At 48.6% G+C, this 15,842-nt stretch overlaps 1 protein-coding gene across 1 annotated transcript in view; it reads right to left on the reverse strand.

Moving 5' to 3' along the window:
• ZCCHC2 (zinc finger CCHC-type containing 2) overlaps positions 1–15,842 on the reverse strand; it is a 192,666-nt gene that overhangs the window by 130,939 nt on the left and 45,885 nt on the right. The window contains exon 4 of the mRNA XM_033929327.1: positions 33–104. Within this exon, the coding sequence (XP_033785218.1) occupies positions 33–104 (72 nt within the window). The remainder of the gene's footprint in view (positions 1–32; positions 105–15,842) is intronic.

The following is a 15,842-nucleotide window of genomic DNA, read 5'->3' on the forward strand; positions in this document are numbered from 1 at the left end:
CCCTTTACGCAACACTGAGGCCTAGCGCTTACTTTAAAGAGGAATTCCAGTAGTTCCTGGTGAGTTTTGGTCACAGATGTTACTGAAAGATCAGACCAGGTTACCTGCAAAGAGAGAAGGGAAAGATTTTTTTTTTTTAATTGCCCTTATAATAAAATGTTTAGTTAATAATGCAAATAAGTATTTGCCCTTTCATAAAGTATTCATGCTGATAAGTAAAAAGATATTTATTTCATCATCTTTTTCCCAGCTATGGACGTGCTATTTACTCTAGATTGCAAACAGCTACACATATGTAATTATTTATTTGTTCAATTTTCTATACCATTCTCCACAGGGAGCTCAGAACAGCTTACATTAATTTATTCAGGTACTCAAGCATTTTTCCCTGTCTGTCCCAGTGGGCTCATAATCTATCTAATGTATCTAGGGCAGAGGTGGACAACTCCGGTCCTCGAGGGCCGGAATCCAGTCGGGTTTTCAGGATTTCCCCAATGAATATGCATGAGATCTATTTGCAAGCACTGCTTTCAGTGAATATTCATTGGGGAAATCCTGAAAACCCAACTGGATTCCAGCCCTCGAGGACCGGAGTTGCCCACCCTTGATCTAGGGCAGGGGGTAGGGAACTCCTGTCCTCGAGAGCCGTATTCCAGTTGGGTTTTTAGGATTTCCTCAATGAATATGCATGAGATCTATTTGCATGCACTGCTTTCAATGCATATTCATTGGGGAAATCCTGAAAACCCGACTGGATTCCGGCCCTCGAGGACCGGAGTTCCCTACCCCTGATCTAGGGCAAGGGGGGGGGAGAACTAAGGTCCTGTATTTATATTAAGTACATCAGTTGATATGTAGGGCCCATGTTTCCTGCGAAACTCACAAAGCAACAGCATTAGCTTTCTGCACCTCATCCCCAATTTCTACTCCCTTACTACATAAACACCCTACAGAGGCTGATAAGTGGGACACCACCAGGGTCAGTAAAAAGTTTTAAAAAGTAGCCATTTCCAACTTACAATAGTGGTGGAAATACATATATGCTGAAGCAACAGGATAGCGACATTTCATCATGTCTGAATTTCCCTTCTTTTAGCCCAGTGGTCTCAAACTCAAATCCTTTTCAGGGCCACATTTTGGATTTGTAGGTACTTGGAGGGCCGCAGGAAAAAAAAAATAGTTGATGTCTTATTAAAGAAATGACAATTTTGCATGAGGTAAAACTCTTTATAGTTTATAAATCTCCCCCCTCCCCACGAAGGCCTGCATGTTCCCCCCTTCTTTGCAGCTTCTGCCAGCTTCCCTCCGGTCTTCAGGTCTTAGTTTCAGCTAATTACCGCAGCCTGCAGAGAGGATTGACAGTGCTGTAGTGTTCCTTGCAGGCTGCCATCAGCCTCTGCAGCACGTTCCCTCTGCCGAGGTCTAGCCCCCTCCTCTGATGTCAGGAGCAGGATTGCGGCAGAGGGAAAGTACTGCCGAGGACGACGGCAGCCTGCAAGGATCCCTACAGCACCGGCAATCCTCTCTGCAGGCTGTTGTAATTATCTGAAGGTAAGAGCAGGAGGCCAGGGGGGAAGCCGGAGAACGCTGCAAAGAGCCACAAAATAGTACCTGGCAGGCCGCGAGTTTGAGACCACTGTTTTAGTCCTACTGCACTGGGTTCAGAAGTAGTCTGCAACTTGGATATTTGGGGAGGCTAGGATGAAGCATGATTAGGCAAGTTAAAAATCCCTTTTGAACACCAAAAATGAAAGAGCAGGATTAAAAAGAGGACATTTCTCCTAGTTTAAGTATCCAAAAATGAAATTACATCATGTACAAACACAAAAACCCACTACATAACATAACAATCAGCTTATATAGCACAGGACCGTGAAGTTCTATGCGGTTTCCAAAATAATAAGATATAGAATGGAATTACCTAAGTATTTACCTAAGTACAATTGAATGGAAGTTACCTAAGTATTTGGCGAATAGGTATGTTTTTAGATATCCCTAAATTCTAAGTAGGTACTAGAAGTCATGATCAATCAATCCAAATCATTACCCCCATAGAGCCGCTTGATATGACAAGAGATGTTGGTGATTTCGTTTAAGTTTACAACCTTTTACAAGTGGAAAGACAAAGTTCACATGTGAGCTTCTCATATGTTTATTAGTGGCAAAAGAAAAAAGATTGGTTAAATATTTAGGGGTAAGACCAAACAAAACCCTGAAACAAAGACAACCAAACTTAAACTTCACCCGCACCTCCACTAGCAGCCTGTGCAGTTCTCCAAAAAAAAAAAAAAAGTTTTATGGTCATACTTCAGTCCAAAAATCAATATAACCGTGGCATTCTGAATTATGCATAATCGCTGCATATTTCTCTTAGATAATGCCAAATAAACAACATTGCAGTAATCAAGTTGATAAGTATAAGGGATTTCACTTAGAGTCTGAATGATGATGCATCAAAATAAGCCCTGATAGATTGAAGCTTCCAGAGGGTAAAAAATCCCTTCCTAACCAAGGAGTTCACCTGATTCTTCATAATCAGGCTCTGATCCAATATCACACCCAATATCTTGATGGTTGACTGAATGTGATAGCTATGTGTATTTATAATCAAAGATGTATCACTATTATACCGACATGGAGAAGCAATAAAGCACAGTTACTTACCGTAACAGGTGTTATCCAGGGACAGCAGGCATATATTCTCACATGTGGGTGACGTCATCTACGGAGCCCCAGCGCGGACAGCTTTTCAAGCAAACTTGATTGAAGTTTCAAGTTTGCTACACTGCACCACGCATGTGCATGCCTTCTTGCCCACTAGAGGGAGCATCCCCACCTCGTGGTCCTCAGTTCCATAACCAGCAAAGAAGCCATCCTCGGGGAGGAGGGCGGGTTGTGAGAATATATGCCTGCTGTCCCTGGATAACACCTGTTACGGTAAGTAACTGTGCTTTATCCCAGGACAAGCAGGCATGATATTCTCACATGTGGGTGACCTCCAAGCCAAACAAAAAAGGGCAGGTGGGAGGATGGCAATTTAGGAAAACAGGTTACGTAACACCGACTGGCCAAACCGGCCGTCGCTTCTGGACAAAGTGTCCAGACAGTAGTGGGAGGTGAACGTATGAACCGAAGACCAAGTGGCAGCTTTACATATATCCTCCACAGGAGTAGACCGGAGGAAAGCAACAGAAGCTGCCATAGCCCGGACCTTATGCCCCGTGACTCGACCATGGAGCGTGAGACCAGCCTGAGCGTAGCAAAAAGAAATTCAAGCAGCCAACCAGTTGGACAAGGTGCGCTTGGAAACAGGATGTCCCAACCGATTAGGATCAAAGGACAAAAACAATTGAGGAACCTTCCGAAGAGACTTGGTACGTTGGAGATAAAAGGCCAACGCCCTCTTACAGTCAAGCGTGTAAAGCGCCGCCTCACCAGTCAAGGGGAAAGGAACCAAGCGGTCAGATGTAAAGACTGAAGATTGGGATGTAACAGCGAACCCCGACTCTGAGACAGCAGAGAGGGAAAAACAGGCAGAAGCAGAGGTTCCCTTACACTGAGTTGAAGGAGCAGGGAGAACCAGTGCTGTCTGGGCCAACGAGGCGCAATGAGAATCATAGTGGCCCTGGTCGATTTGAGATGTACCAACGTTCTCAAGATCAGAGGAAAAGGAGGGAACGCATAAAGGAACCTCCCCTCCCAGTCGAGAAGGAAGGCATCGGCCTCGAGACGGTCCCGGGAGTACATCCGAGAACAATAGAGGGGCAGTTTGTGAGTCTCCGGGGAGGCAAACAGATCCACCTGAGGAGTCCCCCAGCGGTCGAAGACCTCGCGTAGAACCCGGGAGTTCAGCGACCACTCGTGCGGCTGGAGAAGACGACTGAGTTTGTCTGCCAGACAGTTCCTCTCTCCCTGAATGTAAACCACACGCAGGAATATGTTCTGGGAGACCGCCCATTCCCAAAGGCACAGGGCTTCCCGGCACAGAGACCAAGAGCCCGTTCCGCCCTGTTTGTTTACATAATACATTGCCACCTGGTTGTCCGTCCGCACGAGGACTACCTGATCGTGTAGCAAGTGGCAGAACGCTCGAGCCGCCAGAAAAATGGCCCGAAGCTCCAACACATTGATGTGACAAAGACGGTCCTCTGCCGACCATAGACCCTGAGTCCGCAGACCGTCGAGATGAGCCCCCCACGCGTACTCCGAGGAGTCCGTGGTCAGGACCTTGCGATGCGGAGGAACGAGAAAGAGCAAACCCCCGGAAAGATTGGAAGAGTTGGTCCACCAACGGAGCGAGCGTCTCAAAGAAGGAGTCACCGTTATTGGACGAGATACTGGGTCGCGATCCTGACGCCACTGCGAGGCCAAGGTCCACTGAGGAAGCCTCAGATGCAAGCAGGCGAACTGAGTAACGTGGACCGTCGATGCCATGTGGCCCAGAAGAACCATCATGCGCTGAGCCGATACTACAGGCATCAGCGAGACCTGACGACTCAATCGAAGTAGGGCCTCCAACCGAGGAGGGGGGAGGAACGAACGAAGGCGAAACGTGTCTAGCACGGCTCCAATAAACTGAAGGGATTGAGTCGGGCACAAATGAGACTTGGGAAAGTTGACTTCGAATCCCAGACGTTGAAGGAAGATGATAGTCTGTTGAGTCGCTGAGATAACTCCCTACCTGGTCGACGCTTTGATCAGCCAATCGTCCAGGTAGGGAAAGACCTGTAGCCCCCGATCTCAGGGCTGCAGCGACCACCACCATACACTTCGTGAAGACTCGAGGGGACGAAGCCAGTTCGAAGGGGAGGACCCGGTATTGAAGGTGCAACTCCCCCACTTGAAACCGTAAGAATTTGCGGAAGGCGGGATGCACCGGAACATGAGTATATGCTTCCTTTAAGTCTAGGGAGCACATCCAATCCCCTTCCTCCAAAAGAGGATACAACACCGGAAGCGACAACATACGGAACTTCTCCCGGACTAGGAACTTGTTGAGCTTCCGGAGGTCCAAAATGGGGCGTAAGTCCCCTGTCTTCTTTGGGACCAAAAAGTAATGGGAGTAAAACCCCCGCCCCCGTTGGTCGGGGGGTACAGGTTCCACCGCCCGAAGGCTCAACAAGGCCCTCGCTTCCGCGAGAAGAAGGGGAAGTTGGGTTTGGCTGAATGTGTTGGCCTCCCCTACCCTGCTGCGGTGGGCGGCGGGGCGGAGGCCTAGAGAAGGCCGGCATTGACTTCTGGGGGTATCGCCGCGGGGGAGGCCGAAAGGGCTTCTGCGGCGGGGCCCGAGGTTTAGGACGGACCAAGGAGGCAAGAGAGCGCTCCTGTTCCGACAGACGTTTGGTCGCCGCCTCCAGGGACTCATCAAATAATTCAGAGCCAACACAGGGTAGATTGGCCAGACGTTCCTGCAAGTTCGAGTCCATGTCCAGGGTACGTAGCCAAGCCAGCCGGCGCATCGCCACGGCAAAGGCGGATACCCTGGAGGCCAGTTCAAATGCGTCGTAGACAGCGTGAAACAGGTATAGACGCAGCTGAGATAAGTTGGACATGAACGTGGCAAAACCCTCCTTGTGGGAATCCGGCATAACCCCTTGATAACGGGGCAAGTCTTTGACCATGCCTCGAAGATAAGAGGAGAATGTAAAGGGATAATTAAGGACCCTGGTAGCCATCAATGAGTTGGAATAGAGGCGACGACCAAACTTGTCCAGGGTCCGTCCCTCCCGTCCGGGCGGGACCGCCGCCGAAACCTTAGCGGGCTGCGACTTTTTCAGCGCCGACTCCACCAGCAACGACTGGTGAGACAGTTGTGCCTTATAGAAGCCCTTCCACGGTATGGTCCGGTATTTGGACTCCATCTTAGAAGGCACCGCTGTGACTGTAAGAGGGGAGTCTAAATTTCTCAGGAAGGTTTGGTGGAGGACCTTATTGAGAGGCAGACGAGGAGTTTCTCTCGGGGGAGTGGGCAGGTCTTGTTCCTCCAAAAACTCCTTCGTATACTGAGACCCAGCAAGCAAGTCCAGGTCCAAGGCCCGCGCCATATCCTGCACAAATTTTGAAAAGGAAGAGGGCCTCGCTGGCGGGGAAGGAGTACGCGAGGTCCGAGCCGCCAAGAAAGAGGGGGAGGCCTCGCGGGAATACCGAGGCTCCCTACCAGACCCCGATCCCCAGGAGGCCGTGCTGAGGGACCTCGAAGGGGTCGGGGACCGCCTATGCCCCGAGGAGCCCTTGGGGGAAGTCCCCGGGGTATGAGGAACAGAGGTCTTTCCCCTGCGCCTCGGCGAGGAGTCTCTCGAACCCCTTCCCCCGGGGGTGCGGAAGAGCCTCGGATTGTCGAGGCGGAGCTCCGAGACACGCAATGTCTCACCCCCGGTCGGCGAGGAGCGACCGTGTCTCCGAGGGGAAACGCGAGAACGCTTAGGTTTCCTCGGCCGACGCCTCGTCCTCAGCTGACCCGAGGGCAAAGATCCCCGCGAGGACCTCAAGGAAGAGGACGTGGAAGAGATCCTCCGAACCCATCGCACCTTGTCCCGAGGCCTGACACTCCTCTCAGGCTGGTCAACCGAGGTCGAGGGCAAGGTCGGGGTCGAGGACGGCTGACCCCCGGGGGCCGAAGCCGAAGGCACCGAGACCGAGGCCGCTGACGCCAGGGCAGTCGAGGCCAGAGCAGTCGAGGCCGAAGCCTGCTGCAGGTGCGCGAGGGTCCCGGACAGCTCCGAGGCAATCAGCGCTCGGAGCAAGTCCTGGAAGACTGGAACCCCCATCATGGCAGGCAGGTCCGGGACCGAGGAGTGCTCCCTGGAGGGCGACCTCGGTCTCGAGTATTCCCTCGGGGCACTGGGCTTTGCAACTCGGGGCGGGGCAGAGGACGACCCACCCGCAGTCGAGGAACCCGAGGATGGCTTCTTCGCTGACCCTGGAGTCGAGGAAGGAAGAGAGGACTTACTCGAAGCAGGATTGGTCGAGGCAGCAGGCTTGGAGGAAGTCGAGGGTCAAGGCGAGGTCGGGGGACCGGAGGCCGAGGTCGAGGCCGGGTTTGAAGCCGAGGCCGATGTCGAGGCCTTCCCTGCCGCGGGGTCCGCAGAGAAGAGCTCCGCCATCCGGGCACGGCGTCGGCGGAGAGCTCTAGACTGAAAAGTTGAGCACCTATCACAGGAGTCGGTAGGATGCTCAGGATCCAAACACACCAAGCACCACCGGTGAGGATCGGTAATTGAGAGCAACCGATCGCACCGGGTGCACTTTTTAAAGCCCATCAAGGGACGGGACATGGACACAAAACCCGGCTGGGAACGAACGAGGTCCCGCGGCCGCGGCTATCGGGAGCCCCCGGAGCCGAAACAAAATACTTTTTTTTTTTTCCGACGAAAACTAAAAGAAAAGAAAGAAAAGCAAATCAAGCACAGCGACCGTGAAATAACGCACAGCCGCGGTGTCAGAAGGCTAAATTCGAAGAGCACAATTTCCACAGGGCTTCTGGCTCCGCGGAAAAAACTGAACTGAGGACCACGAGGTGGGGATGCGCCCTCTAGTGGGCAAGAAGGCATGCACATGCGTGGTGCAGTGTAGCAAACTTGAAACTTCAATCAAGTTTGCTTGAAAAGCTGTCCGCGCTGGGGCTCCGTAGATGACGTCACCCACATGTGAGAATATCATGCCTGCTTGTCCTGGGATAAAGAACTTGATTTTTCTGAGTTCAGCTTTAATTCAATCATCCACCGAGTTCAGCTTTAATTTAAACTTAATCTTAGTACTTCTGTTACTATAAGAGCAACCTCTGAGAGGGAACCAGCAAAGGGAATGATGATCATAATATTGTCTGTGTAACTAAATAATTTTATCCCCAAGTGAGATAATCGTGAGCCCAAGGAAGACATATAAACATTAAAAAGCAGTGGGGACAATGGTGAGCCCCGAGGAACGCCAGATGGATTCATCTAGATTCCTGAAAGATCATAATTGAAATGAACCTGATAGGAACGAAACATAAGGAAGCCCTGAAACCACTCCGACACCTCTCCTCCAATACTAATTGAGTCCAAACAGTAGTTTGTCATGATCGACCAAGTCAAAAGCAGAACTCATATCGAACTGCATAATCAAAGCATTAAGACCCTTACAAAACAAGTTATATAAATTGTCCAAAATAGCAGCGATCACTGCTTCAGTACTAAACAGAGATCTAAAACCTGACTGGGATTCATGCAAAAGAGAATAATGGTTCAGATATTCTAAATTGAGAGTGAAACAAACCTTCCATTTTTTTTTTTTTTTACAAAAAATGGAATGGATGCAATTGGCCTGTAATTGGTTGACAACGCAAGCGATTCCTTAGGATTTTTGAGAATTGGGGTAATTATAATGTGGCCATTATTAATAGGAAATTTACCATTCTTTAGATTATACATCAAAGAATCCATCAGTTTTAATTTTAATTCTACTGGAGCTGCCTTCATGATTTCTGGTGGACAAGAGTTCAAAATACAGTATGATTCTGCATATTTATTGTAAAGTTTAGAGTAAGTATTCCAGTCTAGATCATGAAAGGAGCTCCAAACCAGGTCCATATGACTTGCATTTTCCTGTAGAATAAGCGTTTGGCAATTAATATTGTCATTTTAGGAACAATTATTTCTCAAGTTCTTAATTTTTTAATTAAAGTATTGGGCTAGATTGTTAGCCAATGCAGGCATGCATGGTGTATATGGACTGAGTGAATCATGTAGTATTAGATAAATTTGAAACCAAATGAAACAGTTCTTTTGTATTCATGCTCGTTGAACCTATTTTGGCCGAATAAAATGTTTTACGTTCTTTTATCAGTTGTTTATAAATTATTATATTTGATCTCCAATTGTTATGATCTGATTGTTCACCAGTCTTTTGCCAAATCCTTTCTAATCGTCTTACTGATTGTTTAATTTTTAGGAGTTCACTATCAAACCAATTATTGTGGCTTTTAAAACGACGTTTACTCTTTCGTTTTGGTGCAATTTTGTCTAAGATGTACTTGTCTTTATCCAGTGATCCCAAAAATCTACGGCATCATTAGATTCTGTTAACAGTTCATGTGACCAGTATTCCCAAGTTGATATGAGCTCTTATAAAGTAATCTTTTTTAAAAATATTTTTTAAGGTTTATATGATTCCAAAAAAGGTTGAAGTAATAAGTAAAATGGTCAGACCAAATGTCCTGACACTAAATACTGTTAGTAAGAGAAATTGACGGATCTAAAATATCCTTTGAAGATATAGCAACTATATCCAAATTATGTCCTCTTTCGCATTGAAGCGGCTCAAGCTAGTGAAGGTGCTTGGGCCAGATGGCCTGGGACCAGAGTTCTATAAAATCCTGGTGATACATATGACTGAGCCATTTTGGGACCTTTGTATGGCTCTTTGCACCCCAGACCATGAAACGGGAAGACTGACCCATGCCACGATAGTGGTGTTACCGAAGCCTGGTAGGGACCCTGAACTTGTGGCTCCATACCGCCCCTTATCCCTTTTAAATCAGGACGTCAAAATCTTTGTTAGTATACTTGCTAAGCGCTTGGGCAAAGTTCTACCTTCTTTGATACATCCTGATAAAACGGGATTTGTTCCTGGCCAATATGCCTCCACCAATATCCTTAGAGCGCTGCAGGCACTGTAGGCTTGGGGAGGGGTCCTGGGGGATGCCATCATTACTAGCTTGAATGCTGAAAAAGCATTTGACAAAATCCTCTTCTGTCTCTTGCCATTGTTTGGTATTATGGGCACCTTTTTATCTGGTGTTTGTTCCTTATTTCGGGCCCCGACAGCACAGATATTGGTCAATGGAGAACTTACCTCCTCCCTTCAACTGCAACGGGGCACTAGACAGGGCTGTCTGCTCTCTCCAATGCTTTTTGTGCTAGCTTTGGAGCCTTGGCCAGTAAGATCAGACAACATGCTCTCCTGCAGGGTATCTACGTGGGTACCCAAAAATATAAAATCAATAAATCTCTTTGCCGATGACATGCTTGTTTTCCTAGACTCCGCATCCCATGATGTCCCTATCCCAATATCAGTTATTCAAGATTTTGGCTTTTTCGGGCCTGAAAATAAACTTTGATAAATCAGAGGCCTGGCGGTTCCTATAAATTGTAGAAGTTGGCTACTGTCTTCTTTTCCATTCAAGTGGTCGTTGGGTATCCTCAAATACTTGGGAATATACTTGCACGGGGACCCCCGCTGTCTTTCATCGTAAAAATGTTACTGAGAAAATATAACATATTAAAATGTTATGTCTTGTCAGCGATGGAGGGAGCTGCCAGTTTCTATTTTGGGGTGGGTAGCATTGACTAAGATGGTCTTGCTACCTAAGGTTTTGATCCCCTTGCCTTTGTGGGTGTTGCGCAGAGATGAAGTAGCATATCATGGTATTATATCCTCCTTTTAGTGGCAAGGCCGTAGAGCCCATATAGGATACCATAAATTAATTCATGACAGTCCTAGAGGGGGGTGCGATTACCGGACTTGCACTTATATAATGTGGCTGCTTTGTTACGCTGGCTTCATAAACTTTACACAGGTACATATAAATTTGCCCCTCCTACATATGGCAGACAGAGTCCTACCCACATTCGATATATTCCACCTTGCATGTGTGGGACAGGTGGATCTGGTTGACACCGCTGCTGCGCCCGCTGAAAAAGGCTTGTGGCTGGTGGAGATGCTCCATTGGCCAGGCTAGTGGCCAGTCGTCCTTTGTAGAATTGGTGGGCGATCTAGCTTTTCCGGCTGGTGTGACTGGGTCTGTGTTCGAGGGATGGGGGAGGTCAGGTTGTATATTTGTCGGTCAGCCAACATCTTCGGGAAGCTGGTCTCTTCTATCCTTTTCTGACTGTCGGAATAACTGGAACTTCCCTCAAAATCAATTTTTTGCATACATGCAGGCCCGGCACTACACATTATCCCTGAATCGGGGGTCACGGACATGCCCTTTGTTCACAGAGTTGGATCATCTCTTTATGAACACTCCTACAATAGGCTAGCGGTGTGGTACAGCATGGGTCGAGAGAGGTGTCCTTCCCAGTTTTTTTCTACTCTTGTACAATTCTGGGGAATGTTATGAGGGAGGTGGTCTTGGACAGGGATTATTTCCCATAGTTTTACCTTGGTGTCATATCTCAGCCTCAACGTAGGCCTCCAGGAGTTCAACATAAACTCCTACACAACACCTATATCAGTCGATGCATGGGTAAACAGATGGGTCTCTGGGATGATATCAACTGGATCAAATGTAAGGTTGGCAGAAGATCCCTATTGCATCACTTTCTGGATTGCACTACCCTGCACTCTTTTTGGAATGGGGTGTTTCAAGTTTTGAGGGCAGTGGTGAAGAGTACTTGTGAATGGTCTTATCGGATTCTCCTGCTGGGTGCAGCAGGGATACCAGGATGCTGAGTGCCATTTTCTTATGGTGGGCATTTTTCTGGCTAAAAAAGCTATTCTACACATCTGGATGGCCACAGAGTCTCCTGCCCTACGATTCTGGATTAACAGCATGTTAGATATGGCTGCCTGGGAGTGTCATCGCTGTTCTCGGTGGGGGCCCTCACTGGCTGCATATGTTTCCCTAATGGTTTAGAGATCTGTACACGGTCTGCTCCACAGGTTCAGGGGTGGGGAGGTGGGAGGAGAAGGTGGAAAATGTAAAATTGTACAACTTGGAGCAGGTGACTAGTTTCTTTATTCTTTGCTAGGTAACAGAATCTATGCATAGCATGTGTAGCTGTTGAACATGCCATTTTGTTGCCTCTGTTATCTCATTGTAGTGGTTGTTGCACTTTGACTGTATACTGTTTCAAGTTGATTTATATAAAGTTATAAAGTGTACCCCCCTTAAAGTAGGCTCCGCTTAGTGTAAACACTCCCAGTTTCACTGAACTGAGCAAATCAGAACAGATGAAAAGTAGCCAAGACGACCAGGAGCGACCATCCATCCACCTGCTGGGAGACAGAGAAAGCAATGTTACTTACCGTAACAGTTGTTATCCAGGGACAGGGATTTCTCGTGGTCTGACAGTTTCTTCGTCACAGTCTCGATGGATTCGTCAAATAAATCCGCCCCTGCACAAGGAACGTTGGCAAGTCTGTCCTGGAGGTTCGGGCCCATGTCAATAGTCCGAAGCCATGCCAATCGAACAGGCGGCAGCACAGGCCGAAAGCTCGAAGGCATCGTAGGAGGATTGCATCAACTGTAAGCGAAGCTGGGACAGCGAGGCAACCACTTCCTCAAATTCGAAGCGAGCCTGCGACTCGATGTAGGGTGTAAACTTCCGAAGCACAGGCAGGAAGAACTCCAAATAAGTGGCAAAATGAAAAGTATAATTGAGAACTCTGGAAGCCATCATAGAGTTCTGGTATATGCGCCTCCCAAACTTATCCATGGTCCTGCCCTCGTGGCCCGGAGGTACCGAGGCATACACCTGGGACGGATGAGACCTCTTGAGGGAGGATTCGATCAGCAGGGATTGATGAGAGAGTTGAGAGCCCTCGAATCCCTTGTGATGAACTGTTCGGTACCGGGCATCCAACTTGCCAGGAACAGCCGGAATAGAGTACGGCGTCTCAAAACACCTCATGAACGTTTGGTCAAGGAGCTTGTGCAGAGGCAGCCGAAGAGACTCGGCAGGAGGATGAGGCAGATGCATGGTGTCTAGGTATTCCTTGGAGTACCGAGAACCGGAGTCCAAGGTAATGTCCAGGTCATCCGCCATCTGCCGGAGGAAAGACGAAAAGGATAACTGGTCCGCCAACACAGGCCTGCGGGACGGACTGGACGAAGTCGAGGCCTCGGGATCCACAGAGACCTGCGATCGACAGGGCGAATATGAGCCACAGGGATCCTTGAACTCTGGTCCCGGAGGAGGAGACACGTCCGACGAGGAATACCCCATATGAGGCAGCTTCTTCTGTGGCGAGACTGTAGAGTGTCGAGAAGAGTGCCTTGAAGAATGCCTGGACCTATGCCCCTCTTGGTGCCTGGAAGGGGATCTAGAGCGGCGATGTTTAGAATGGTCCCCAGAAGCCTCCAACGAGTATATGGGACTCGAGGCAGTAGAGCGCAGAGGCGGAAGATTTGGCGCCTCCCGAGACGCAGTCCAGGCCTGATAAGGAGTGCGGAAGAACTCTTCCTGTGTTTTGCGATGCCCAGGACTTCGATTACCTGAAGAGGGATTCCATACCTCTTCGTCCGGAGGCGTAACGGGCTCTAATGGGGGCATGTCACTAAAAGAGGCCAGCCTCGAGGGACCGGCCGCCAATCGCCGCTCCTCCTCGCCGAGCAGCGAGAGTGAACAGCGAGGAGGAGGGGGCGGTCCGCCCCCCGGAGGCGGAACCGGCTGGTCATCCTGGATCGTGGCGATCAATTTGGGTCCCATGGTGGTCATGAGCTCGACAAGCTGAGCCTCCAAAAGGGACCGCAACAAAGCCGACAAGGAGGGAACCGCACCTAAAGTGGAACCTCCTGAACGGTCTTCGCGCTCCTTCGTGGTCGAATGCTTTTGCTTGGAAGCCTTCGGCACTTTGAGAACCACTGGTGGAATGGGAGGAGGAGGTACCTGATCCGAGGAGACGGAGGAAGGCACCGGAGCAGAAGGCGGAGTCGAAGCCGGAACAAAAGAAGCCGGCTTCAGGAGACTCGGTGTAGTAGAAGCGGCAGAAGACTTCACCGGTGCAGGCGAAGCGCTGGTCAAAGTCGAAGCTGAGGGATCTTGAGCAGCCTCCATCTTGAACATTGACTCCCACAAAAAACAGCGACGCTTGAACGCACGCGCTGTAAGAGTGGAACAAGGCTGGCACGATTTCGGGAAATGTTCTGGACCAAGACACTGCAGGCAGCGTCGATGCGGGTCCGTGAGCAAAATCGTGCGCTGGCACTTGCTACACTTTTTAAAACCGGTAATTGGCCGGGACATAGGCCAAAAAAGCTCCGCCGCAAGATCGAAGGAACGGGGCCTGAGCCACGCGGCCGACCCGGTCGAATCGCCGGAAGAAAAATTTTTTTTAAAAAAAATAAGAAACCAAAGAAATAAAACACACGATAAAGAGTAAAAGAACTCAAAACCGTGGCAATAGAAGGCAAAAAAACGGGAATTTCAATTAGTGCAGAATTGAAGTAGAACTTCTCAGCTCTGCGGAAAGAAAAGAACTGAGGAGACACGCCCGGATCATCGGGCGGGAAGGCACTGGCGCATGCGCGGTGTGGGCATCTCGAAACTTCTGAGTCTCTGCAAGCAAGTATGCTTGTGAGACGTCCGTATCGGGGCTCTGTCGGATGACATCACCCACTAGTGAGAATACCTGCCTGCTTGTCCTGTGATAATACTGGCTTACCAGAAGGCTAACCATCTTATATATGACAGAGATCAGCTTTTGTGTTCTCTATCTCCACATGCCTGTGGATGGTCATTACCCACTCGTCTCTGGATTCATCTACTGATGACAAGGAACAGATTTGGTTCTTACTTCGATAATCTGGGTTCTGTTAGGATACACAGAAGTTTATACTTGAGCTGTTGATTCCTATTTTCAGTGAACTGCAGAAGAATATCCATTTAAGAACTTGAAAACTCCTTCCCTTCTGCAGTGGAGCACAGCACCCTCCTTAGTAGGTACCAAGCAATCAAAATCCACTGAAATATAAGAAGCAGGAGGAATCTCCCCAGCAAGAAACACATTCTGCTCTGAAACTCTGAAAATAGAATAATGATCAATAAACATTGAACAGAAAATAACAAATCACTCACATGAGTAACTCAGAGCCAACCTGCTAAAGGTAACAAGCGGGGGCTATAGGACCCTCCCAAGAGAAAAGAGAAAGGGAAAGCCCAATACCTGAAACACATTTTCTTTATCTTAGGTATAATAGCACTGGCAATGTCCAAGGCAGAAATCAGGCAAATCAAAACAAGTCCACACAGGGAGGTCTCGAATGGACTCCTCTATATCCTAACAGAACCCAGATTATTGAGAGAAATACTTAATCTCATTTTGTTACGAATATACAGGAGTCCATACTTGAGTTGACGTATCAATGTAGTCATACGTCTACGGAGGGATAGATGAGCCTGCCCGCAGCACCAAGGACCCAAAGGTGACATCCTCTTGAGCAACCACTTCCACTCTGAAGAATGACGTATGAAGAATAACCCAAGTAGCAGCTCTGCAGATTTCATCAAGCGAAATGGCCCGAGATTCTGCCCTGGTCGCTACATCACTTGTGGAATGTGCTACCAGGGAAAGGAGGTGGCTATTTCCAGCAGAAATGCAGGAAAAAGAAATTGCCATGCGGATTCATTTGGAAATGGATGCCTTGAAAGCTGGCCTACCCAGTTTCGAGTGACTGGGCAGTACAAAAAAATGATCAAAAAGTCTGGAGTCATCAGTCCTCTCTAGGTAGATGAGCAACTTGTGCAGAAGTTTCTCTTGTTTAGCCAAACCCATAGGCTGAAAGGCGGGCAGACAAAGTACCTGATTAACATGGAAGGCAGAAAGAAAGGAACCGTGCACAGCAAAACACCTGACTCCATGAAATGGAGAAATGATTCCCTGCAGAAGAGGGTCTGCAATTATGAGATCCGTCTTGCTATGACAACCAAAAATACTGTCTTAAGTGTAAGTGTAGCCTCCAAAAAAAGCTTTTATGCAGTACAGGTCAGGCCCTTCAAAACCACATTGAGGTCCCAACCAGGAACACCTGCACAATGGGGGTCTGAACCTGAGAGCCTGCCTCAAAAACAGAGTGATATCTGGTGAGAGGCCAGAGACTGAAGGCCATTCTGAGCCCAAAAGCACAAGATATAAGCTAT

The sequence above is a fragment of the Geotrypetes seraphini genome, chromosome 2 (genome assembly GCF_902459505.1).
Source record: "Geotrypetes seraphini chromosome 2, aGeoSer1.1, whole genome shotgun sequence".
Classification (NCBI taxonomy): domain Eukaryota; kingdom Metazoa; phylum Chordata; class Amphibia; order Gymnophiona; family Dermophiidae; genus Geotrypetes; species Geotrypetes seraphini.